The following is a 26,421-nucleotide window of genomic DNA, read 5'->3' as shown; positions in this document are numbered from 1 at the left end:
TTTAAAAATAATGCACATGTAACTTAATGCTAGAATTTATTTGGCACTCAAAACATGCGGAAGATAGACAAAAGGGTGCCTCTAAATGCAGTACACCCATGCATTTTAGGCTCCCCCTAAAAGCAGAATGCAACCAAATCAGCCATTTTTATTTCTGTACATTTTCAAGAACAAGTCCTTAGGCATCATTTCATAGTATTTTCAGGGTACATTCGCTAGCTTTTTAAAGAGCTATGTTACCCGATAAAAAATTCATGAAATTCTGCATGTGTAAAATCGGGATGTTTTTGGAGTTACCGCCCTTTATTTTAGAGTCTCACAAAACTAATTTTTAAAATTTTTCTACATACTTTTTTCATGTATTCGAAAAATAATCACTATATTATGCAACTGAGAGTTTAAAAATTTTATTTTCATGTATACCGCATAATAGCAGGAAAATTCCTACCCATCATGCTTTTCCCCAGAGAAAACCCCCCTGGATTTTATACGAAACTGTGTTTAGATACCAAAAGTATCAGATTTAATGATATTTTAATTTTGCCGTATCTAATCATTCCTCATATGGGCATTTTACACGCCTTATTCACCCATTCTCTTTAATTTTATTCTTTGCATGTACTAGACAATAGATCTAGGTTTCGCAAATCCCGGCAATATTTTCGGGAAGCTATAGTTCTGTAGCTCAGCAGAATTCTACAGTCATGCATCTATGAAGCACGTTTTTTTGCCTTTATGTTTCATTATTTATCGCAAATATAACATGGATGTATACGCTACGGCCGATGTAGCACTGCGTTAAGTGATGACACTTTCTAACCGGTGTGTATTTCAATTGCGCATTTATATAGGCCCGCCTATTTGTAAATACATGTTGACAAAATGATGCTAACACTTGGAAAAAAATGTCGAAGAAAGTTCATAATAGAGTTGTACTCGCGAGTTAAAAATTATTTGAGAACAAACGGGGCGATGTTTAAGTACAAATGTAAATAATGTTATCTGTTAGTGAAAAAATGCCCCCAAACCAAAGAAAAGATTCTCTAATACATTTAGCATGGACGGGCGAATATGAATTAAAGTCACCATTTGTACTTCGATCATCGAATTGCGTTATTCTGTTAATTGTGAAAAAAATCGGCAGAAACTGTTTAGTTAACAAAATTATTATAACTTACATTACCGTTCACAATGTACCATAAATGTATATGGAATATCGCATGTTTTTTCTCACAAAAAAGCTAGCGTTTGCTGCAAATTAGAGATACACGAGCTGACACGCCGTGAAATCCATAAGACGCATATGTAAAAAAAAATCTAAACTAAAAATCTTTGAAACGTCGTAAAATGTAGTTTATATACATTTAAAATGGCGACTCGATTTGCACGTGAATTTTACAATCCGACGTCGATTAGCGTGTTTGAGAGAAAGTCAGCAGCAAGTAAAGCGTCAACATCTGCAGTAAATATTGTCTGATGAATATCGAGGTGCCTGTAATAAAATAATGTTTCTACAGATTGAGTGAGGTACAAAATAAGGTACATTGTAAATCACAGGTCAGTCGAAAATTAAACATATTTTGTATCGTAAATTTAAAGTTTTTTGTGTGTTTGAAAACACATGCACACTTGTAGAAGAAACTGTGCCATTGATCGGTTAAGTTCAATAAAATGTAATTTATGTAATATTCATTGTCAGTATCTGTTGTGAATTCTTTGGAATAAGCTACAACAAAAAAAATATACTGCTCAACCAAAACTAATGCGTTGAAAATGGCTGAATTTATCGATGAAGCATAATTGCTGAAATATGAAATGGCAAACCAGTTTAAATAGTGTATTTCTGACAATTATTTATATCATAAAAAAAACAAGAAGCAATTATTGTGACCAATTGTGACCAATTATCGCAGTGATAAAGTTTATGCAGTCCGGATACAGAGTTAAACGTCAAAACTGGCAGTTGGTGCTTAAATTATTAATACCGCGTAAACAGACAGGGTAACGGAAAACACAATTTCATACATTATTTAAATGTATGTACAAAATAATTAGCAGCTATAATGCTTAAAATATCTGATGTCTGATAAGATTAAAATTAGTTCTCATACTGAAATCGAGACGTAGATAAAACATTTTCTGTATAACACTGCATAAATGTACCTAACAGAGTTATCGTTCTTTATCCGCTAGGGTCCCCGTGAGAAATACTCTTCCGGTCAGGACCGTAGCAATAGACCGTGGCTATTTATAGCCACCGTCTAAAAAGGGAAGTTCATATGAAATTTTGAATTTACGTTTATTAGCATGTTTACGGTCATTTGAACAGCGAACCGACCACAGAATCTATTCCCTATTCGAATAGTGAATAGCGAAAAGCAAATAGAACTCCAACTTCTGAATGCCCGTTCATTGACTGACACGTATTGTTAAATACTTTATTTTTTTCTCAAAAATTAATGAATTAGGAAAATTGAAAATAGTACGTATTTGCTGATAATGCCCGTACAAAGTTGTAGATTTTGCACTATTCTACAGAATAATCTAATTTTGATATGCTGTATCAAAGATAATTGCTGGTAATAATTTTTTCTAAAGATATTTGTTTATATTATGATTTGATTTTTAAAAGGTACTACATATATATTTTTTAGCAAGACACGCTTAATATATACTCAATATTGCCAATTATACTTTTTAATTTCTTTTAAGAATGCTACATTACTTTGGCAATAACATGATTTTCAGGTATAAAATGTTCTTGACATTGTGTAAACTACCAAGGTAAAAGTGCGATGTTAACATATTCAATACGGCAGTGCAATGTATTTCACATGATTAGTGTATTGTTTTTACCACGACCACGTTTCCGTACACTGGCCGGTTGACCGATTGACCCCTTCATGCTGTATCTATAATTAATACACAACCCGGCACAGTGTTACAAACAACACAACAATACTCACAGTGCTGTGTGATCGCAATCGGAATACAATGAAGGAAGCTGCGTTTTGTTTTTTTGGTGTACTTTTTATGTAAGTATAGAAATACAGAGATTTCAAATATTAATTATTTGTTTGTAGAATTTGAAAATGTTACATATATGCCAGTTTATGTATACAGCCGTGTCAAATGTTAATCATAAAAAATGTAAAAAAAAAAATTAAAATAGTTACCCCTCCTCCCCCCCCCCCCCCGACCCAATTTCTTTTAATGTACATATATGCATGGTGCTCCCTTTGTGTAGAAAGAGATTTTGTAGCATGGGGATATATTGGCTTTAAGAACTTTGGTATCAAATCAGATAGCTGCAGAAAGTAGCTCCATTACAATTACATACTGTCAACTATCTTTAGATACCATAAAATAAAATACAAATTCAAAGCGGAGCAACACAGACCTATAAAAAGATTAAGGTATGATCAGTTTCCAAACTGGAGTAGGCATCATCTGATGACTGGTCAAACCCGCCGTGTGCTCTTTGTTGTAATCGGGAAAAACTTCAGAGAAGTCCGTAGACAATTAGGTAACCAAATATAGTCTAACTACTAGTATGAAAAACGTCAGTCAGCATGCGACCTAGTGGAAGATTGCATTTGCTGACAAGGTCGTTATATCGACCATAGAACTTACGAAAAGGTGATTCTAAACGAGACTGTTGATAGTCCTGTTTTATCAATTATTGTCCGAAGCTTGCTTCGTCTTAGAAAATGTTCATACGAAGAGCATGCCCTTGTGTATCGAATTAAGTGAGAGACAAAAGCACCATATGGAGGTGATGAAGGTATATTGCTATATAAGTAAGGAAAGTTGACTATAGAAAAATTGAAGTCATCGCGTTTATCATAAAATTTTGTTGTTATGTTACCATCAATGTCCATTCCCAGTAAAATATCCAAATATGAAGCAGACTCTGTGGTATCTTTTATTTCAAGTTCACTAGGATATATCGAGTCGACGTAAGTATGGGAATAACAATTGTTAATTGATAATACTAAATTCTGCTTCATAAGAATACAAAAGAGGTCTGCTAACAATGGGGCACAATTGATACAAATGGAATTCCAACAAACCGTTGCAAGCCTTGATTTCCAAAAAATTACATAGATGTTGTCTATAAGAAACTCAAGCATATTTTTAATGTCAACTTCAGAGTACTTTCAACTACAGATCGTGTGCAATCAGAATGGTTTGTAGTATAAAACTGATATGTAAACGGCGTGATCTTGGGTCCCAGCGCAGATTTTGTTAGGTTTAAATAGAGACAGTTCACTTTAATTTTTGTAAAAGAGAGAATAAGATTCACTTGAAACGTGCACAGTAGGATCCGCCTGCCAACTCAAATCATAAGCCAAAGTTAAACATTACGACGAACGTCATGTTTCATACGTAAAACATGTTTTGTCTATATGGACATAGCCAATAAAAGCACTTGATTCCGAAAAATTTTGATTTCTTCTTTCAATGCTTATCAATTTCAAATATTGATGAATTGAAATTCGCTACTTTATTCAGTATCTAAAAAATCGGTCTTGTGGTGTTAATGTTTTCTTTTATTTATCATGTATAATAATTTTGACATACGTGAAACTAGTCGCATTTCTTGACCAATTGAATGTTGAAACTGATTTGGTTAGTACTATTTGCTGGTAAAAGGAATCGGTCATGAATTACTTTGAGAACTCGAAAAGTACGGTGTTATGTCAAGGCTTCTGGTTTACAATATTGCCATTCTCGCGCAGTAAACGTTTAGTGGGATATTATGTTAAGATATATCGATATTACGTTGAGACAGTGTATTGGAAAGAGTTTGCCTTTGAACGACAATTAAAAATCGGTAAAGAATAGATAAGTAGAAATTACAGACCCCAATCGCGCCAGCAGTAATGCACAGAAGGCGGCAAAATTCAATTATTGTAAGAACACCTCAGAAACTCATTATAAGACCAAATTTTTCGGAATAGTGCACAATTGGTTTTGTCTGGAAGAGAGTTACTAATTAGAATATACAGTATAAACAACTGAGTTTAATAGTTAAAGGGTATGTGGATCGAAAATACAAGCAACTTTCGATGATCATCGTTAACCAAACCAACAAAAAACATAAAATTTCAAGAGGTTTAGGATGTATTACCGCGTTAAAACCAAGGGAAAACTAGCTCGGAGATACAAACCAAACAAGACACAGAAGAAGAGATCAATTAAGATTCAAAAACTCATCAAAATAATTGTGATCTAAATGACTTCAAAAGAAAATAAGAGATCGTGGGTGACTGTTACTGTTTAGATGATGATATAAACGACATACCATCACCCATACCGAATACCTCTACATAAAAGTCAGATAATCGACAAGGCAAAACATTTGTAACAGAGATGGTGGCCGCAATAACAATTGAAAGATCACAGTACCCTTGGTCATTTCCCTTAATAGTAGTAAAGAAGAAAGACGGATCAGACCGGATGTATGTCTAACTTCAAAGTCTAAACAGAAAGTGAATCCAGTATCATTCCCGCCGCCGTTGATTGATGAAATCTTCTCTTTGCTACACAAAGCAATGTACTCCACTGCACTAGACATAAAGAGTGGTTATAAGCTAGTGAAACTAAAAAGTGTTTAGATATAGATAAAACAGCCTTTGAATGGCACAAAGGATTGTTTCAATGAAAACAGATGTCATACTGATTGAGTGATACACTAGCAATCTTCGAAGAACTGATGAAAACAGTTTTTCAAGGACAGGATGAGTTTTCCGTTGCCAACCTGGATGGCATTCTTATATTCTCAGAAACAACGGAAGATCATCTCCGTCACATTCAATGAGTGTTTAATTGTTTCAGAAAAAATTGACTAAAACTAAAGCTAAATATGTGTACTTTCTTCAAGGAACAGATCGAATACTGTATACATGGACTAATTACGCTCCATGTTATTTCCGCCCTGTTAAACTTGCAAATCGTTTCGCCAGTCTTAAATCCACCAGACACAATAAAAAGATACGCCATTTGAAAATTTTTTTAAATTTGCTCGATCGGGATATAATGCATATATTTGCCATTTTTTAAAACCTTCTTCTCTTGGGCGCAATTGTGAAAAAATACCTCAAAATCACTTTATTATCCTCTGGGTTTGATCAAACTAATGAAAGAGCCACCAACAGCCACAAGCGTTGTTCTTTAACAGCTGTCCACGTTTGTGACGTGGCAGCCATTTAACCTGTAAGTACCCTGTGCGTGTTGTGGTGATTAATCTGCAGTAGCTTTTTTAATATTTTACGTGCCAAAAATATGTGAAGTGAAACCTTGTCGGAGAAGACCATCAAGAAATTACCCTTCAAGAACAACACAGCTAGGGCGTTCCTGCTAGTACGTCGCTATATGAAAGAAGACAAGGGGAAACGAGGATATGTACTCGATTCATTAGAAAGAGCCATTACAGTTTAAGGAACGTGAACGAGAAGTGTCTTCAGACAAAGGATACGAAACCCTAACCGAACTTCAAAGACGCATAACAACTAAAAAGATCATTGATCAACGGTACTGTAAAGACGAGAATGATTGGACCGTGTACTCAAGATCTGATGGGACTCTTGAGTCAGAACAAAGATATATAGTTGTCAAACTTTGGGATACCCCTAGAAGCTCAAATGAAAACATGAGAATATATGAAATAACCCTTGATTAGGTCTAAGCTTAACCCTAGCCCCAACCATGTCAAACTCCAAACATCTAAAGAATCTAGATGCTAGCAAACATATGTCTTTTGTTAGGGGTACGTTTGTAATCAGAAAGTCATGCTGTGATCTTGATAAGTCCTTTTTCTAGTATGACTATCGGTCATAATTACTTTGATACCTACACATTTCGCACATTAACTTTTTTCTTGCAAAATGATGGTTTGAACTGTGTAACTGGACAGTAACTATATTTAGTGCAGCCGAATTTTACTGCAATATTATCATAATTGTTTGAACGTTGTTTTGCATCCCGGTGCAGGAAGGATGGCACAGGGAATTAGTTTAAAAGTTATGTTCAAGCGTCATTTTCTTTAAGAGCATTCGATTGCTCTGATGTCATATAATTGGACGTTTACAGCATATTTCCAAGTAATATTTACTCATGTATGTCATATAGTTATTCTCCGATGATCACCACATATTGACAGATCCAATCAAAACAATAAAACAAATGTATATAAACCTATCTTAAACGATGCTTTACGGTTTTAGAGTCTTTAGATTTTGACAGTATTTAGATTAGACTTTAAACATGTGAAACTAAGAGTTTGATAACCATTTTGCAATCACGTAAGTATAACCCGTCTTTAAAAAATCTATCGGACTAAAACCTCTCATGGGCAAGAACACCAAAGGAACTTGACGATAAGTTTACAATGCCAAACGAGTAAAGGGAACAAATTCTATTGTCTAACCGGGTCCATAACACATCTGCCATTTAACGTTAGAAAAATCTATCTACAGACCGTATAGCTACAGTTTCATTTACTCACAAATCTGTATTTTTATTGTGCACAAAATGTTGCGCACGATTTTAGACACATTAAACCAATTTAGGTATATATTTTATGAAAAATGTTTATACCAAAAAGTGTCCAATACCTTTCACATTAGATACCAATACTTAAATTGCCTCTGAATATCTTTTAAACGCCCATTCTAGCCCCGTTAATTGAAACAGTGTGATTTGTTTACATATACCATTGGCGACTCCTTATCCTGACGTGAAAAAAAAAACATGCTTCACTTTCGGTTAGATTGTTTATAAAATGTAATACGCAAAAAAAGGGTAAATCAGTATATACACTTACTTAAATTTATCAGAATTATTTTGGCATGAAAACATTTACATAATATACATATACCTCCTAAATCAGTTTAATGAGACCTGACCTGCGCGCAACGTTTTGTGCGTGATTACTATACAGTTGTTTTATGAAAAGTAAAACTATACTTACATGGTAAGTCAACACTAATTTCTCGTGGCGCCACAAGTTTTTACTTAGTTGATGGACGAATCGTTATCGTTTAACCAGTTTGGATAAACTGTTGAAAATATTTTTAATTTTGGCAAAAAATATCTCAAAAAGGTATGAATTTTTATTTTGTGTGTGTGTATTTTTTTGTAGACATTAACAAGATCAAGTTGGTGTTGGCATTCGTAAGAACAAGTTTTGTTGCCATGCCAATGCCACACAATATATCTTCTCTTCATCAAAAGGAATGTAGTCCATTAACAAGTTCTTTCACTAGAAAATCAAAACACGTGTTTGCGGACCAGGATTTCTTTTACATGCGAAGCACGGACGACGGTAAGACTTTTTATTTCTTAAATATGGTCCACTGAGATATTGATTACTTCACCTCTTGAGGGTAGGGGTCATGGATTTCACAATGTTAGACATCAAATTTGGTTTGTTCAAGATAAAACAGATGGTTGGAAGTCACCTGTGTCTTTCAGGAAAAACCCAAGAAAAATAACTTTCATGTGGTTTATGTTTTAGCTTTAACAAAGATTAATCATATTATACCTCAGTAAAGCACTTCATAAAAATATTTAAAAAAAAACATATAGCAAATTTATCTCCACCAAACGCTTATTACTGTATGGTGAGGGAATGTCCAATAAATTCAATGGGTCCTTTATCACCACAAAAGTTGAATCAAGCAATGGAGATTGTTAAGGAACGTGACTATTTCAGAGACAACAGACGATTCTTTTAGACTGTCAACAGCTGAGTGTTTTCAGCTTCCTGAAGTACTTTTTGCGCTAAAAAACTTAAAGTCTGAATGCAGAATGCTTAGCGAAAGAGAGGTGAATAATTGTGATTTCAATGAAATGGGTATGTATATTTCATTTAGAAACAATATTTGATTCATGTTTGTTTTAAGTCTGTGTTGAACTCCTTGATACCCTGTCTGTCTCTATACACATACAGATTGCACAGGAGTTCCCTTTGCAAAAGAATTGTGTGTAAACTGCAAGTCTAAATCGTGCCCGGAAAACGTCACATGCTATGTTTTGGCTGGAAAATGCTCTAGGTGGTATTATTCAAAGAAATATGTGACAGGAGAGAAAGACATCGACGGTAATTTGGGTAGGTTTTGGATCAAGAGGTACAAATCAAATTTGATCACATTGACATTGTAGTTTTGAAGATATAAAGCTCCTTATTGTACTCCTAATCCTCCTGTGTACATGCATGCTTTTCAGGAATTAAATGAAGTTGTGAACATGTTTATATTTGCCATTTGATTCACTTTGTTGAAACCAAGAAGATAATTAGCAAAAAGAATTTGAACAGTATTTTTTGAATAAGATTTTATATGCTTTGTAATAGTCACCCAAACCTGAGAAAGAATGTCACAGCATAAATTTGATTATGAGCAGTTGCTATTATCAGTATGTTGTAATTATTAATATGTGTTGATTACCAGTATGTTGTAATTATCTGTATATTGCAATTATCTGCATGTTGTAATTATCAGTATGATGTAGTTATCAGTATGTTTTGATTGCCAGTATGGTGCGATAACCTGTATGTTGTGATTATCAAGTTTGTGTTCCGGGGTTCTATGGTTGGATGTGTTCCTCAAAATGTAGTCGCCATTGTGTGAACGGAGAATGTCATCATATCAATGGCACCTGCCTGCAAGGATGTAATTCCGGTTGGAAGGGGGACAAGTGCACCGAACCAGGTACAGTTGTATTATGATAAAGATCAAAAGATAAAGGTGTTTAATAGTTGATCTTTTCGAAAAAAAAAAACACTGATAAGAAATTGAAAAAGGAATTTAATGTTAAGCAATTCTTAACATGGACGAAAATGTCTATAAAATGAACTTATTTGCATATTATTACCAGTTTTTAAAAATCTTATCTATTTTCATTACGCTTGGATTAACATTAAACATTTGAAATTAAAAGTTACTCTTTGCCGAAACAAAGCTTTAAACATGGTGTTTAAACAATTCTTGTGTATAAGAAAAATAAGAGCAAAATAAATAAAAAAAGACTTAATAATATTATGTTTGACAGACTGCCCACCGAACACGTACGGATTGAACTGTAACATGACGTGTAGCCCAAACTGTGTTGGTGAATACAAAAGCGTGGACGGCACGTGTTGGTGTAAAGATGGATGGAGTAACAATAACAAAGGAGTGTTATGTAACAAACGTGAGAGAGTCACAGTGAACCATTTTATGGCAGATTTTCCAATAGGTTTTACAAAAACAAATTAGAGTTAATGGCAAATACATGTTAGTTTTTAAAGTATTCATCTAATTATTATATTATAAATTTTAATGTTAATGTTTTTTCGACTTAGTTACACATAATATATCTAGCAAATAAAATGAAATCAAATATTCTTAAGACGAATTTACTATAAATTTATAATAACCAAATATATTCCTTAATTTTCCATCAACATCAGATGTTGTTTAAGTTATTGCACTCATCATGATTTTAGTACATAGGAAATTCTATTTGCCAATTTCTGGCAATTGTTTATACCTCAATAACGGAAAATAAAATCCTTAGATTTTAGTATGTTTCCCCACAAATTTCCTTGCTCCTGCTTGTATCTGAATACCGATTTACAAATTCGGTGATTTACTTTTTCTATCATAAAAGTAAACCCAAGATTCCTTCATGCATACAAAGTAACTTCTAAGCAATGATTTTTAGCCTGTGAACCAGGAATGTATGGTCCGCGTTGTGGATATCCTTGCGGAGATTGTTTGGAAGGAACAGTCTGCTCTCCAGAAAATGGCTCTTGTCCTAAAGGTTGCAACAAACCAGGTTTCTACAACATTACCCTCTATGACCAGATGTGCCAAAATTACGACAAGTATGATTGTTAAATCAACAAAGCCAACAAAGGTTGCACATTAAGGTTACCACAAAATCGATGTTAATAATACGTATATACCAAAACTAAATGAAAATAAATTTCATATTATAACAGCACTTATGAGAAGATGCAGATTTGATGAATATGGTAGGAACTGTGAAAACAAATGCAGTTCAACCTGTAAAGATAATTACTGTAGGAATGAAGACGGGAAGTGTTTGAGATGTCCTCCTGGGGTCCAGGGCCACAATTGCACCACAGGTAAATGAATAAAAAAACTAAGCCTATTTAGACGAGCATGATCATGACTTTGGTCTAAAATTAATTTTTCGTTTTTTAAATTTTTACAATGCCTCTGTGAAGCATTCTAAAAGGCAACCATAATATGAGTGTAAGACTTCAAGTTATATGTGGTATAAAGTGATGTAATTGTATCTTGAATGTCAGTCGTCGAGTTAAAGGCGAGATACAGAGTTCGAAATTCTCTGTTATGTATAAAAAAAGCTGGGGAATTTTTTGTTTACATTTTGAATATTCAGTGTTTAGACCTCTTATAAATGTAAAATACACTAGCAACTGTTAATTTATATATCAAAACAAATCAGCAAAGATAGCCGGTTACAACTAATATCAATTTATTTCAAAACGAAGGTTAACCAAATACTGCCCTTTAGATAAAAATTTATAAATTATTTGACATAATAGTTAAAAGTTAATGCTTTGATTAGAGAATGCAACCCCGGGACTTTCGGCAAAAACTGTAACGGTCGGTGTCATTGTGACGGTGGCGCCCCCTGTGATCCTGTGAGTGGCCGGTGCCCCGGAGAATGTGAAGAAGGGTACGAAGGGGAAACCTGTAGTACGAAAAGTACGCGAGTTTCGATTTGATTTTAGTTTAGTGCTAGTTTTGTAGATGTTTTTATACCACTGCAAACGAAGTTTAGGGGGATATATTGGTTTCACCCTGTCCGTCTGTCCGTCTGTCTGTCTGTCTGTCTGTCTGTCCGTCCGTCTGTCTGTAGACGCAACTTTGTCCTCCTAAAGAATTTTTTATTACCGCATGGAACAGTTTGAAAATTTCTTCATACATCTGAAGATGTGCACCTGCAATTTTTTTTAACATCAGACAAGATTTAATGATTTTATGACAGTTTCATTTTCATTATGATTGTAGTGTTTTGGCAATTTTAAAATTGTTTGTAATATTAAATTTTCTTTTTTACATATTTTTACATAGTATGGTAATTATGGTAATGTTTTGGGAGTTTATTAAATTTAACAAGCTCATCAAAGATATCATAGTCCGATGGGATCAATTTTCTGATATGGAGTTCGATTGTGTCATAGGAGAAAGTGAGGAAAATTTGAAACAACTAATTGCATCTGTCAAGACTCTTATTAGAAAGATATTGAAAGTTTTATCAACAGAAGAGCATTGCTTGGCTACAGGTATTTCCATTTATTGCAAAGGGAGGGGTTATTGTCATTTTGTTGGTTTTTCTTTAAATCAATGAAATATAAAAAAAAAAATATCATCAGATACATACATTTGTAAATGTATTACTGTTATAGAAAAGAATTTACAGTGAAATTCTGACAATTTTGATTTTAATATTTTCTTTGTTAATTTTTTTTTTACAATTCTAGAATTTTTTTGTATGTGTTCCAAACCTTTATTATTCAATTCAGTAATTTGTCCCATTTGAAATTAAACTTGTGGGGGTATTAGTCCCATTAGGACAGTTCTAGTTCTCCTTCAATATTTAGTTTATATTTTGTTGTCCTGAAGAAGGGACGGGTTGTCCCGAAAAATTGACAATATTTTACTTTATTGTTCTTGTTGTTGGTTATTTTTAGTGCTTTAATATATATAAATGTACACCTCAGTGGCAGTTGAGGAGCGATCGTAAATAATGTGGCGACCAAATAGTTTTATGAATAAATGTTAGCTTTAAGATTGTGTCTTAATAAATTTTACCAAATAATAAAAATAATATATTTACTAATTTGGCAGGTAGGACATGTTACACTCGAAGACTTTAAGTTCATGATTTAAAAAATCATTACTAGAAATCCTACACCGAAATTTGAAATACTCTAGTATAGACATCGCACAAAAGTGTAAGGAATTTAGGGATGTCTTTAATATTACAAATCCATCATGTATATGTTACAGTATGGTGTATGTTTAAGCAACATTGTCACCTATTTTAACTTTTTACTATATATATATATATATATATATATATATATATATATATATATATATATATATATATATATATATATATATATAAACAGAGTGTGAACCAGGGCAGTATGGAAACGACTGTGACAAGTGGTGCTTCTGTATTTAAGGAAACCTTGCAATCGAAGATACGGATATTGTCCAGATAAGGAGTGTCAAAAAGGCTGGGGGTTGTCCTCATGTGACTACAGAAGTAAGCAAAAATGGTTATACTCTATCAAAAAAATGTATTAGCCCATTTTCATTTATTATTAGATATTTCCAAAGACCATTGGGTTAATCCAGAATCATTCAATATTTATAAGAAAACTCCAAGATTGCCCCATCAAAACGCCTTCTCGATAATTTCCAAATGAATTGGCGATTTCATATTTTTTCTAGTGAAGTTGACTGAATTGTTTTGATTTCGCACTCATTATTATTTCATTCTTAGTTAACTAGACTTTGACAATTGCGTGCACGGGTTGACATTGCATATGATATCGGACAGTTACAAAATAGATACACCGACATACCGTATTGTTGACATTTACATTACCAGGATTAAGCCTACAATAAACCTGTAACTTCACTTTACTCTGCTGAGTTGGAATAATCTGTGTCTAGGAACAGGCCTTCGCTACATGTAAAAATGCCTCCAATACATTCGTAATGTAACAGAATATTACAGAATTGGTCCGGAACGATTTTGGAGAAAAATAATGAAGTTGTCAAATTATTCATAACAAACCACTTTGAGGCTGTAAATACCTTTCATCTAGAAATTTAATTCCTATTAATGACGAATTCAACACCTTTTTACTCGCGAATTTGAACACCATGTCAACATTCGGAACTCTCGGGACTTTTCATATTAAATGCACTGAGTTAGATTTATCTCCCGTATTTTTCTTGAGGAGCAATATAAAAAACAAATTCTCTAGGAAAATTTACACATATTTGTATTATAATTTCTGAGTTTATCCATGCAAATGGGATATTGTGGAATCATACACTAACGAGCTTCCCCTGATTTCTCATAATTGCAATGCACATGCGCAAGATTGTAAAATCCAAAAAACTTTTTAGGATTTTTAAAGGAATTTTTGATGATTATTAATCAGCGAAGCTTAATTGAGAAAAACTTAAACCAATGATGTTTAAAATACAGAAAACAGAAATCTATTATTTTGATATAGTAGTATAGATTTTAATGCTTAAACTGAACAATGGTATCTTTGTATAACAGCACTTTACCTATTATACTCTCATTCTTAATTTTTGACAGTTAATTTTTTTACTTTTTAAACGACCACCATCTACATATACATTTCTTTGATTTGGAATGTAATCAACAATTGTTTTAGTTAAATTATGCTAATGAAGACAATGTAAATTAGATTTGCCTTTTTTGTAGCTCACCTGAGCTTATCTGATCATAATTTTTCAGTTGTCTGCCGGTGTTGTTATTGTCGTTGTTTGGCATATTTAAAAGCAATGTATGGATAAAAGAAATATTTTTATTTGCGCGGGTAGGTTAAGGCTACGAAAGCCGAGAAGGATCATTCGAGATTCGAGATTCGAAATACGAGATTCGAAATTCGAGATTCAATATCTAAATTAACCAATCAAATCAAGGATCTGAAAATATGTATCCTAGCGATATCAAACTGTTCTAAATAAAAATCATACGTACATGCTCTTATATACAAATAAATGCTATGTTCACTTCTTCCTACCTAACTAAATATAATCATTTGTATTTACTTTTACACAGAATATCTAAGTAGACTAGTAATAATGCAGTGTGCGTTGCGGATCTAAGTGATTTTGTTTGCCCTGGTGCATTTCCACCTGATGCGTTTGAACCCTAAGGTATTTCACCACCAGTAATAGTTTTAAACCCGGGTTTATTCACCCCTTTTGTGTAATAATGCGGTAATGGTAGAGAACTTCATAAGCGTAGCTAATTTTTTCTGTAGGGGGTCCTAGACCAATTTTAAAAAATTTTACTATGTAAATTTAATAAGCTCCAATTTTCCCGAGGAGGGGGTCCAGATCCCCTGACCCCCTCCTTTCTAGATCCCCACATGAAGATTAGTACATGTATCTAAATAATCTAAATATAAATAATCTGTCCTGTTTCACTAATAAATATAAGCATTACTTATCGTTTTTATGTATGCATACAGTGATACACTAGTACTATCATTATAAACAAATCATTGAGATATTATCACATCAAACGGAATTATTAATAAATACAATTTTTTTTTCCTTTTCCTCAGTAAACAACTTATTATGAGTCTTACTTTTGGAATTGTTTTCAATATAGAAGGATACCTACTTTCTACAATTAAAGGTAGGGATGATAGGGTGCCAATACGTTCACATTGCCGATTTCTTGTGCAGAGAACAGTAAATGTACCATGTAAATGACAGGATATGTACCTGTTTATCAAAAGTAAAACTACTCATAATTTATCTACAGTGCATCGTTATGGAGCTACACAGAAAGTTTTATATTAATTTGCCGAGCCAAATAAAAAAAACCTGGAAAACGAAGAGAAAACAAAGCGGGGACAGAATAACTGACAAATTAATTAGGACTATATAGCCCCCCCCCCCCCTCTTGAAATGTATATACTGTACTGAAAACAGATTATTGGCGTATAACATCCGCACACAATTAAAAGAAAATTTCATGTTTTTTTTATCATTTTCGCTAGCTAATGTAAGACACCACAAATACCCCAAGCCCCCTCACGGAAAAGGAAATGCTAGGTGATGAGAAAGGGAGAGAGAGAGAGAGAGAGAGAGAGAGAGAGAGAGAGAGAGAGAGAGAGAGAGAGAGAGAGAGAGTCGATGTAAATCACAGGTGCGCTAACACCGTTAAAATTAAAGCTTGCTAGTTGGTCTACCCTACCCTAGCTACCTCCTCCCTTTTTCTCGTTTTAGAGGCTTAATTATTGTCTATATATGCTTGTAACAAATCAATTTCAAATTCTAAATCAAACTGAATTTGACACTACAAAACTCTCTCTGTGTCTGTCTGTCTGTCTGTCTGTCTGTCTCTCTCTCTCTCTCTCTCATATCGACAATGGCATTGCCATACCCTACAATACACTATTCTTATCTGGATTTTTGTCTTTGAGGTTGTAAATCATTATATCTTCTATGGTTTAAAACTTTATCATAACCTATATTTTGACATGTCGATTATTTTTTTGAGTTTCGTTTCATAGCTAAAACATTTAGATTAAACAGATCTTTCTTTGCGAGCCGATTTTTACACAGTTGGGGCGAATACACTTCGGGTTAAAATTGTTCGGGGGAAAATACATATATGGCAAACAAAACCACTTAGATTCGCAAAGCCAACAGTGTTATTTCTAATTTAATTGTTTATACTGTGTGGGGTTAATTCATCAATGTTAATTTAACCATTTTATAACCACTATATAAGAGCTATTAAGACATTTATTTGTAGGAAAGAGCATGTACGAGTGATCTTTATTTAGAACAGTTTGATGTTGCTAGGATACAGGTTCCAGATCCATGATTTGATTGGTTAATTTAGATATTGAATCTCGAATTTCGAATCTCGAATCTCGTATTTCGAATCTCGTATTTCAAATCTCGAATCTCGAATGATCCTTCTCGGCTTTCGTATTAAGGCAACCCTGAGTTAATGACCGTAGATTTTATAATTAATTTAGAAAGTGTTTATTTTTATGAATACTGTGCTGAACCTTAAAATTAAGTTAATGTGTTCACTATGATATTTTATTCTTACGTAGAAATCGAATCGGTCTATGATATTTAATTCTTACTTTGGAATAAAGTCGATATTTGAAGCTAACGTGTTCTAGTATCACGTGACAGTTAGAAATGGATCATTATTTTACCAAAACAAAAAATCAGAAAGTGTTACACTACCTTAAAGTGCATTTGTGAGTATGATACAATGATTCGATTGGCAATAAGTTCATGTCAATTAGTATTGTTGCTAGAATCCTATTGATAATCGTATAAAATAGATGTTGTTAAAATTTAGCGGAAAACACCTCAGCTTCCTGTATTTCATTGCAAATACTACGTATTTTTCATTTACAACAACGAAGCACATGGTTCTACCAGCACTTTTCAAGTATTTTAGGTCATATATTTTCATATTTGCCAAATTCAATTTTCATAATATTCGAGGGTGTGTTACACGTTTGCCTTTTTTGTACTCACTGACAAAGGAAAGGCCAGTCAAGCCATATATTGTCTATTTGCTACCGTATTACAGTCGCTGATAAAACAAAATATCCATTCCTGTATTATCCTGATTATATTTTAAAGAGGTTCGTTCCTCTGTTTTTGCTAACCATTTTGCGTCGAAATTGTGCATCATATATTGATTCTACTCTTAAATTCAAATTTTATAATGCCAATTAAACTATCTTTAATAAAGTAGTAAAGAAAAAATTACATATTTACAGAGTTTAGTATAGGACTATATTTTGTAGCAGAAGGTTTTTTTTTTTTTTTTAGAAAAAAATGAACTTTTTCATAACTCAATTGTTTTAGAGTACCGTCACTTTATCTTCCTTATTACCAGTGCAAACAAAAATTCCAGATAGTTTGGGCATTAGGATATCTTCATTTTGATACGAAAAACATTATTTTACAATTTTTCAATATTTTTATCGACGCATATTGGCAATTTAAACTTGTAATCCATAAAAGTCAAGGAAAAACGAATCCCAAATTTTGCCTAAAATCCTCTCATTTCATGCCATGTCTCAAATTTGACATAATAGACCCATACTTTGTTTTATTTTCTGAAATTTTTCTGATAAGTTAATCATAATGATGAAGTTCTTACAATTTTCTTTATGATTATTTTAATTTCATTTATTTTAAATAGTATAAATTTGTATTTGATGCCATAGTTCATTCCTATAATAAAATATAAAGGGAAAAGATAGAGGGAAAAGCGATTTGTGTGCAATCTTTTCGTGTAGAAAGGTCATATTACATCGTAGCGCCAAATGAGGCATATAGACCCCAATATTTTGTTTTGAATTTTGGTAAAGCTATGTGTGTAGATTTTTAAAAAAATACTTAAGAAGAAAACTTTAAGACTTTTCATCGCAGGATCCAACGTCCTTAACTGAGACTCATCAGAATCTTTGGAATCTGTATTAAATAAGTCTTAAGGAATGAGTCTTATCTAGTTTTCGACTTGTCAAACGTAAATTTGATTATTTGTTAATTAAATCGGGATGAAAGAAAAATAAAATAGTATCTAATATATAATATTTTTTTCTTTCTTTTTAGCTCACCTGAGCCAAAGGCCCAAGTGAGCTTTTCTGATCACAATTTGTCCGTTGCCTGTCGTCGTTGTCGTTGTCGTCGTTGTCGTTGTAAACTTTTCACATTTTCATCTTCTTCTCAAGAACCACTGGGCAGATTTCAACCAAATTTGGCACAATGCACCACTAGGTGAAGGGGATTCAAGTTCCTTCAAATGAGGGGCCACGCCCTTTTTAAAGGGGATTGTTGGTATTTTTCAAAAATCTTCTTCTCAAAAACTATTAAGCCGGTAAAGCTTAAACTTGTGTGGAGGCATCATCAGGTAGTGTAGATTCAAGTTTATTCAAATCATGGTCCCCGGGGGTAGGGTGGGACCACAATTCGGGGATCAAGTTTTACATAGGAATATATAGAGAAAATCTTTAAAAATCTTCTTCTCAAAAACTATTTGGCCAGAAAAGCTCAAATTAAAATAGAAGCATCCTCAGGAAGTGTAGATTCAAGTTTATTCAAATCATGGTCCCTGAGGGTAGGGTGGGGCCACAATTGGGGGATCAAGTTTTACATAGGAATATGTAGAGAAAATCTTTAAAGAAGATTCTTTTAAAAACTATTAGGCCAGAAAATCTCAAATTAAAATGGAAGAATCCTCAAGAAGTGTTGATTCAAGTTTGTTCAAAACATGGTCCCCTGGGGTAGGGTGGGGCCACAATAGGGGGATCAAGTTTTGCATAGGAATATATAGAGAAAATCTTTAAAAATCTTCTTCTCAAAAACTATTAAGCCAGAAAAGCTCAAATTTAAGTGGAAGCATCCTCATGTAGTGTAGATACAAGTTTGTTCAAATCATGGTCCCCGGGGGTAGGGTGGGGCCACAATTGGGGGATCAAGTTTTACATAGGAATATATAGAAAATCTTTAAAAATCTTCTTCTCAATAACTATTAAGCCAGAAAAGCTCAAATTTAAGTGGAAGCATCCTCATGTAGTGTAGATACAAGTTTTTTCAAATCATGGTCCCCGGGGGTAGGGTGGGGCCACAATTGGGGGATCAAGTTTTACACAGGAATACATAGAGAAAATCTTTAAAAATCTTCTTCTCAAAAACTATTTGGCCAGAAAAGCTCAAATAAAAATGGCAGCATCCTCAGGAAGTGTAGATTCAAGTTTGTTCAAATCATGGTCCCCGGGGGTAGGGTGGGGCCACAATTGGGGGATCAAGTTTTACATAGGAATATATAGAGAAAATCTTTCAAAAATCTTCTTCTCAAAACTTTTAGGCCAGAAAAGCTCAAATTTAAATGGAAGCATCCTCAGGAAGTGTTGATTTAAATTTGTTCAAATCATGGTCCCCGGGGGTAGGGTGGGGCCACAATTGGGGGATCAAGTTTTACATAGGAATATATAAAGAAAATCTTTTAAAAATTTTCTTCTCAAAAACTATTAGGCCAGGAAAACTCAACTTTGAGTGGAGGCATCATCATCTAGTGTAGATTCCAGTTTGTTCAAATCATGGTCCCCGGGGGTAGGGTGGGGCCACAATTGGGGGATCAAGTTTTACATAGGAATATATAGAAAATCTTTAAAAATCTTCTTCTCAATAACTATGAAGCCAGAAAAGCTCAAATTTAAGTGGAAGCATCCTCATGTAGTGTAGATTCAAGTTTGTTCAAATCATGGCTCCTGGAAGTAGGGTGGGGCCACAATTGGGGGATCAAGTTTTACATTGGAATATATAGAGAAAATCTTTTAAAAATTTCTTTTAAAAACTATTAGGCCAGAAAAGCTCAAATTAAATTGGAAGCATCCTCAGGAAGTGTTGATTCGAGTTTGTACAAATCATGTTCCCCGGGGGTAGGGTGGGGCCACAATTGGGGGATCAAGTTTTACATAGGAATATATAGAGAAAATCTTTAAAAATCTTCTTCTCAAAAACTATTTGGCCAGAAAAGCTCAAATTAAAATGGAAGCATCCTCAGGAAGTGTAGATTCAAGTTTGTTCGAATCATGGTCCCCTGGGGTAGGGTTGGGCCACAATTGGGGGATCAAGTTTTACATAGGAATATATTGAGAAAATCTTTCAAAAATCTTCTTCTCAAAACTTTTAGGCCAGAAAAGCTCAAATTAAAATGGAAGCATCCTCAGGAAGTGTTGATTTAAATTTGTTTAAATCATGGTCCCCGGGGGTAGGGTGGGGCCACAATTGGGGGATCAAGTTTTACATAGGAATATATAAAGAAAATCTTTTAAAAATTTTCTTCTCAAAAACTATTAGGCCAGGAAAGCTCAACTTTGAGTGGAGGCATCATCATCTAGTGTAGATTCCAGTTTGTTCGAATCATGGTTCCCTGGGGTAGGGTGGGGCCACAATTCGGGGATCAAGTTTTACATAGGAATATATAGAGAAAATCTTTCAAAAATCTTCTTCTCAAAACTTTTAGGCCAGAAAAGCTCAAATTAAAATGGAAGCATCCTCAGGAAGTGTTGATTTAAATTTGTTCAAATCATGGTCCCCGGGGGTAGGGTGGGGCCACAATTGGGGGATCAAGTTTTACATAGGAATATATAAAGAAAATCTTTAAAAAATTTTCTTCTCAAAAACTATTAGGCCAGGAAAGCTCAACTTTGAGTGGAGGCATCATCAGGTAGTGTAGATTCCAGTTTGTTCAAATCATGGTCCCCGGGGGTAGGGTGGGGCCACAATTGGGGGATCAAGTTTTACATAGGAATATATAAAGAAAATCTTTTAAAAATTTTCTTCTCAAAAACTATTAGGCCAGGAAAGCTCAACTTTGAGTGGAGGCATCATCATCTAGTGTAGATTCCAGTTTGTTCAAATCATGGTCCCCGGGGGTAGGGTGGGGCCACAATTCGGGGATCAAGTTTTACATAGGAATATATAGAGAAAATCTTTAAAAATCTTCTTTTCAAAAACTATGAGGCAAGAAAGACTCAAATTAAAATGGGAGCATCCTCATGTAGTGTAGATTCAAGTTTGTTCAAATCATGGCTCCTGGAAGTAGGGTGGGGCCACAATTGGGGGATCAAGTTTTACATTGGAATATATAGAGAAAATCTTTTAAAAATTTCTTTTAAAAACTATTAGGCCAGAAAAGCTCAAATTAAATTGGAAGCATCCTCAGGAAGTGTTGATTCGAGTTTGTACAAATCATGTTCCCCGGGGGTAGGGTGGGGCCACAATTGGGGGATCAAGTTTTACATAGGAATATATAGAGAAAATCTTTAAAAATCTTCTTCTCAAAAACTATTTGGCCAGAAAAGCTCAAATTAAAATGGAAGCATCCTCAGGAAGTGTAGATTCAAGTTTGTTCGAATCATGGTCCCCTGGGGTAGGGTTGGGCCACAATTGGGGGATCAAGTTTTACATAGGAATATATTGAGAAAATCTTTCAAAAATCTTCTTCTCAAAACTTTTAGGCCAGAAAAGCTCAAATTAAAATGGAAGTATCCTCAGGAAGTGTTGATTTAAATTTGTTAAAATCATGGTCCCCGGGGGTAGGGTGGGGCCACAATTGGGGGATCAAGTTTTACATAGGAATATATAAAGAAAATCTTTTAAAAATTTTCTTCTCAAAAACTATTAGGCCAGGAAAGCTCAACTTTGAGTGGAGGCATCATCATCTAGTGTAGATTCCAGTTTGTTCGAATCATGGTTCCCTGGGGTAGGGTGGGGCCACAATTCGGGGATCAAGTTTTACATAGGAATATATAGAGAAAATCTTTCAAAAATCTTCTTCTCAAAACTTTTAGGCCAGAAAAGCTCAAATTAAAATGGAAGCATCCTCAGGAAGTGTTGATTTAAATTTGTTCAAATCATGGTCCCCGGGGGTAGGGTGGGGCCACAATTGGGGGATCAAGTTTTACATAGGAATATATAAAGAAAATCTTTAAAAAATTTTCTTCTCAAAAACTATTAGGCCAGGAAAGCTCAACTTTGAGTGGAGGCATCATCAGGTAGTGTAGATTCCAGTTTGTTCAAATCATGGTCCCCGGGGGTAGGGTGGGGCCACAATTGGGGGATCAAGTTTTACATAGGAATATATAAAGAAAATCTTTTAAAAATTTTCTTCTCAAAAACTATTAGGCCAGGAAAGCTCAACTTTGAGTGGAGGCATCATCATCTAGTGTAGATTCCAGTTTGTTCAAATCATGGTCCCCGGGGGTAGGGTGGGGCCACAATTCGGGGATCAAGTTTTACATAGGAATATATAGAGAAAATCTTTAAAAATCTTCTTTTCAAAAACTGTGAGGCAAGAAAGACTCAAATTAAAATGGGAGCATCCTCATGTAGTGTAGATTCAAGTTTGTTCAAATCATGGCTCCTGGAAGTAGGGTGGGGCCACAATTGGGGGATCAAGTTTTACATTGGAATATATAGAGAAAATCTTTTAAAAATTTCTTTTAAAAACTATTAGGCCAGAAAAGCTCAAATTAAATTGGAAGCATCCTCAGGAAGTGTTGATTCGAGTTTGTACAAATCATGGTCCCCAGGGGTAGGGTGGGGCCACAATTGGGGGATCAAGTTTTACATAGGAATATATAGAGAAAATCTTTAAAAATCTTCTTCTCAAAAACTATTTGGCCAGAAAAGCTCAAATTAAAATGGAAGCATCCTCAGGAAGTGTAGATTCAAGTTTGTTCGAATCATGGTCCCCTGGGGTAGGGTTGGGCCACAATTGGGGGATCAAGTTTTACATAGGAATATATAGAGAAAATCTTTCAAAAATCTTCTTCTCAAAACTTTTAGGCCAGAAAAGCTCAAATTAAAATGGAAGTATCCTCAGGAAGTGTTGATTTAAATTTGTTAAAATCATGGTCCCCGGGGGTAGGGTGGGGCCACAATTGGGGGATCAAGTTTTACATAGGAATATATAAAGAAAATCTTTTAAAAATTTTCTTCTCAAAAACTATTAGGCCAGGAAAGCTCAACTTTGAGTGGAGGCATCATCATCTAGTGTAGATTCCAGTTTGTTCGAATCATGGTTCCCTGGGGTAGGGTGGGGCCACAATTCGGGGATCAAGTTTTACATAGGAATATATAGAGAAAATCTTTCAAAATTTTATTTTCAAAAACTATTAGGCCAGGAAAGCTCAATTTTGAATGGAGGTATCATCAGGTAGTGTAGATTCAAGTTTGTTCAAATCATGGTCCCCAGGGGTAGGGTGGGGCCACAATTGGGGGATCAAGTTTTGCAATCTTTAAAAATATTCTGGGAAAGTTTTCGGTCCAAAACTCAGTACTTAGTGTGAAAGCACAGGTTATGAGATCAAAGGTAGATTTAAGTTGGATGAAACCATGATTTCCTAGAGAATAGTGGGGCCACGAAATGGGGAGGGGGGTTATAGGAATAGAGAAAAATCTTCTTACAGGTACAACAACAAAAGAGGCTTGGTATTTACCAAAAAATAAGAGGTGGATAAAAATTGGCAGATTTTCAAATTTTTTTTTGCAAGATCTACTGTACTCAGTTGTCAAGATATTTTGATACTGTAATGCTAATTTGATCAGAATTAAGGCAATTGTTGCTCAGGTGAGCGATGTGGCCCCTAGGCCTCTTGTTTACTATCATACAAATTGGCATAGATAAAGTAATCAATGTTTAGAATCTAACAAGGACTATATTTTTAGCGTAATATTGGCGAGGGAAAATATCACATGTTTGGCAATTCAGAATTGCTGCTGATTAATGATTATGTTTTAGCGTTTTAAAAACAATAGCATTAATGTTGGATTTCTTTTTACTAATGTAAAAAAAGGATATGATACTAGGGTTTCAGAATATCTTTTCAAAATATGATTTGCCTATCAAATTACATTTTAAAAAACTTTTTAAAGCGCCCCTTCTATACATTAATTTTTGTGAAAAAATCACTAAAATCAGTTTTTCTTTCTAATTAAATGGTCGATATATTAGCTTTTCTGTCAATTTATATTTAAATATAGAGTCTTCATAATACATAAAAATCAGAAATATTTTATTATTGGAAGCATAAAAAAATAATCAATGTTTCTTCAAAATTTAAGAAAATTATAAGAAATGTGGGAAAAGCAATATCAATTTTAGTTTAGTAAACATTTATTCCAATTAAATAGTTTAAGCTGATAAACATTCTGATATTCTATTATTTCATTATAAAAACAGAATCTTCAAATCTTAAGCAAATGTCTACAGAACTGCAAAGTGTTACACTTATTTGTATCATCCTTTACATTGAGGAAAAAAGGTAGTGACCTTTACCTGACCTTTATGCAAAAACAGAAAGGTCAAATTTAGTTATTTGGTAATATGATCCGTTTGACTGTGTCAAAATTTCGTGAATTTCTTATTATAAGAAGTGTGTTTGATAACGAGAAGACTCCTTCATCGTTAATTCGGCATTTTTAAAACCGCATTCCGATGATTTGTCTTCCGACATTGATATTTTCTATTGAACATGCTTGTGACGTCATCAATGATAATTATACGTAATGCAGAAAAATCAAAGATATATTCAGTTAGAAGAATTTCTAGTGGCATTTTACGCCTGTAGTTTTTAAAATTTTAACCAGAGATAAAAATGGAGTTGTTTCGGAGTAAAATATGACATCCACTGGTTATTGTGACGTCATATCGATCAGAGAAGTTTTTACTTGGTTGATCGCTGAGAGTTGCCTTATCATACCCGCGTGACGTTTTGAGCAAGATCTACTGTACTGATATGGCTTAATATTTTGAATTTGATACTGCAATGCTGATTTGACCTGAGGTATGCCTTTATTATCAAGGTGAACGATATTTACCATAAGCCTCTTGTTATATATTATTCTTGTTAAATCAATATGCTTAAATACTTGTTTTTTTTGTTAACAGAAGTATGCTTGTATAATCCAAGAGGTAAGTTGCATGCATTAACCAAATTCTAATAATGAAAAAAAAAATCAAATTTTTCTTGTTCATGTTCACTATAATAATGTTCTGCCGTTTCTCTTAAAGATGACTTAAGCCCAATTATATGGGAGCCCAGGAGCTTGGGTATAGGTATTGCTGTCGGATTCGTGTCCTTTTTCTTTGTTTTTGGATGTGGTTTTGGACGAAAAAAACTCGGCAAAATGTAGATCTTGAAAAACGAAAGAACGAAAATTTCAAAAAGACGATAAAATGAAAAGGTGTGATATTATGGGTGGGCTTGATTGGTACTGACGAATTTACGGGATCGGTGGATTAACAATCAGTGCATCGGAATTTAATGACGACGCAGTGCTATCTATCCCATTTTGAGGGGTAATGTACTATATACATTTCTAATTCCAGTTTTACTTGATTGATTGACAAGTGGAATTTTCTGAAGTTTCGAAATTGAAATCCTGCTTTTAATCTCTAGTCATCGATAACATTGAATTTGAAGTTCTTCTACCATTTATGCACCTGACTAATTCTTTTTGTTGATATATTGCAATGTTGGACTATTGCTGATCCTTTAGCCATTACAAGATTATTGTAACAGAACAGATAACATCTCGCAGCTCCCTACATTTGGAGTGTGATTATACAATTTTGAATTCAGTTCAATTATTGTTTTTGAAGCGTGGTTTTTTTAATCAAGGTAAATGATTTTGAATAAGGTCACGGTTTGAGTTACGAAAATAAAGATTATTAAAGTTCAATTTCTTTTCTTTTTTCAATAGGCCAAAACTCTTTTACACACAAATAGAAATGTGAATTACTTCGTCAGTTTTACATGTTATATTCAGTTAATAAAAAATAAAATGAAGGTTAATTCACTTAAAATGAATTGATTATTTTTTTATATTTTGTAGAAAAATTAAGTTTCATTTGTGTTGCAAATATCATTGTCGTTTTCTAAGGAACGATCACTTTCTTCGTATTACTTCCATACTACCCAATAAATGATTTTAGTCGGTCACTGACTAAGAAAATCTTGTAGTAAATTTTGAAGTATTATTGAAACAAGAATGAAATTCAAAAATTTGAAAGAGAATCGAAATGCCAGTT

The 26,421-nt window shown here is 33.9% G+C and overlaps 1 protein-coding gene across 9 annotated transcripts; it reads left to right on the top strand.

Moving 5' to 3' along the window:
* Positions 1–2,930: 2,930 nt before the first annotated feature.
* Positions 2,931–26,179, top strand: LOC128189932 (multiple epidermal growth factor-like domains protein 10). Of its 9 annotated transcripts, none has more exons than XR_008244295.1 (12): positions 2,931–3,035; positions 8,147–8,329; positions 8,720–8,860; positions 8,957–9,115; positions 9,576–9,716; positions 10,057–10,197; positions 10,711–10,824; positions 10,991–11,137; positions 11,605–11,744; positions 13,235–13,317; positions 25,279–25,302; positions 25,402–26,179. XR_008244295.1 is itself a non-coding variant. In XM_052861756.1 (11 exons), exons 2-11 carry the CDS (start codon positions 8,200–8,202, stop codon positions 25,408–25,410), a joined length of 1,089 nt encoding a protein of 362 aa, XP_052717716.1. In that variant the 5' UTR covers positions 2,931–3,035; positions 8,147–8,199; the 3' UTR covers positions 25,411–26,179. The 9 variants fall into 9 exon arrangements, 2 of the variants coding, with proteins under 2 accessions (XP_052717716.1, XP_052717717.1); XR_008244297.1 differs by having other exon boundaries at positions 10,711–10,873; positions 11,076–11,137; XR_008244299.1 differs by having other exon boundaries at positions 10,711–10,873.
* Positions 26,180–26,421: the final 242 nt, after the last annotated feature.

Source organism: Crassostrea angulata, chromosome 6 (genome assembly GCF_025612915.1).
Source record: "Crassostrea angulata isolate pt1a10 chromosome 6, ASM2561291v2, whole genome shotgun sequence".
In the NCBI taxonomy this organism is placed as follows: Eukaryota; Metazoa; Mollusca; class Bivalvia; order Ostreida; family Ostreidae; genus Magallana; species Magallana angulata.
This window is presented reverse-complemented; position numbering and strand designations above follow the sequence as displayed.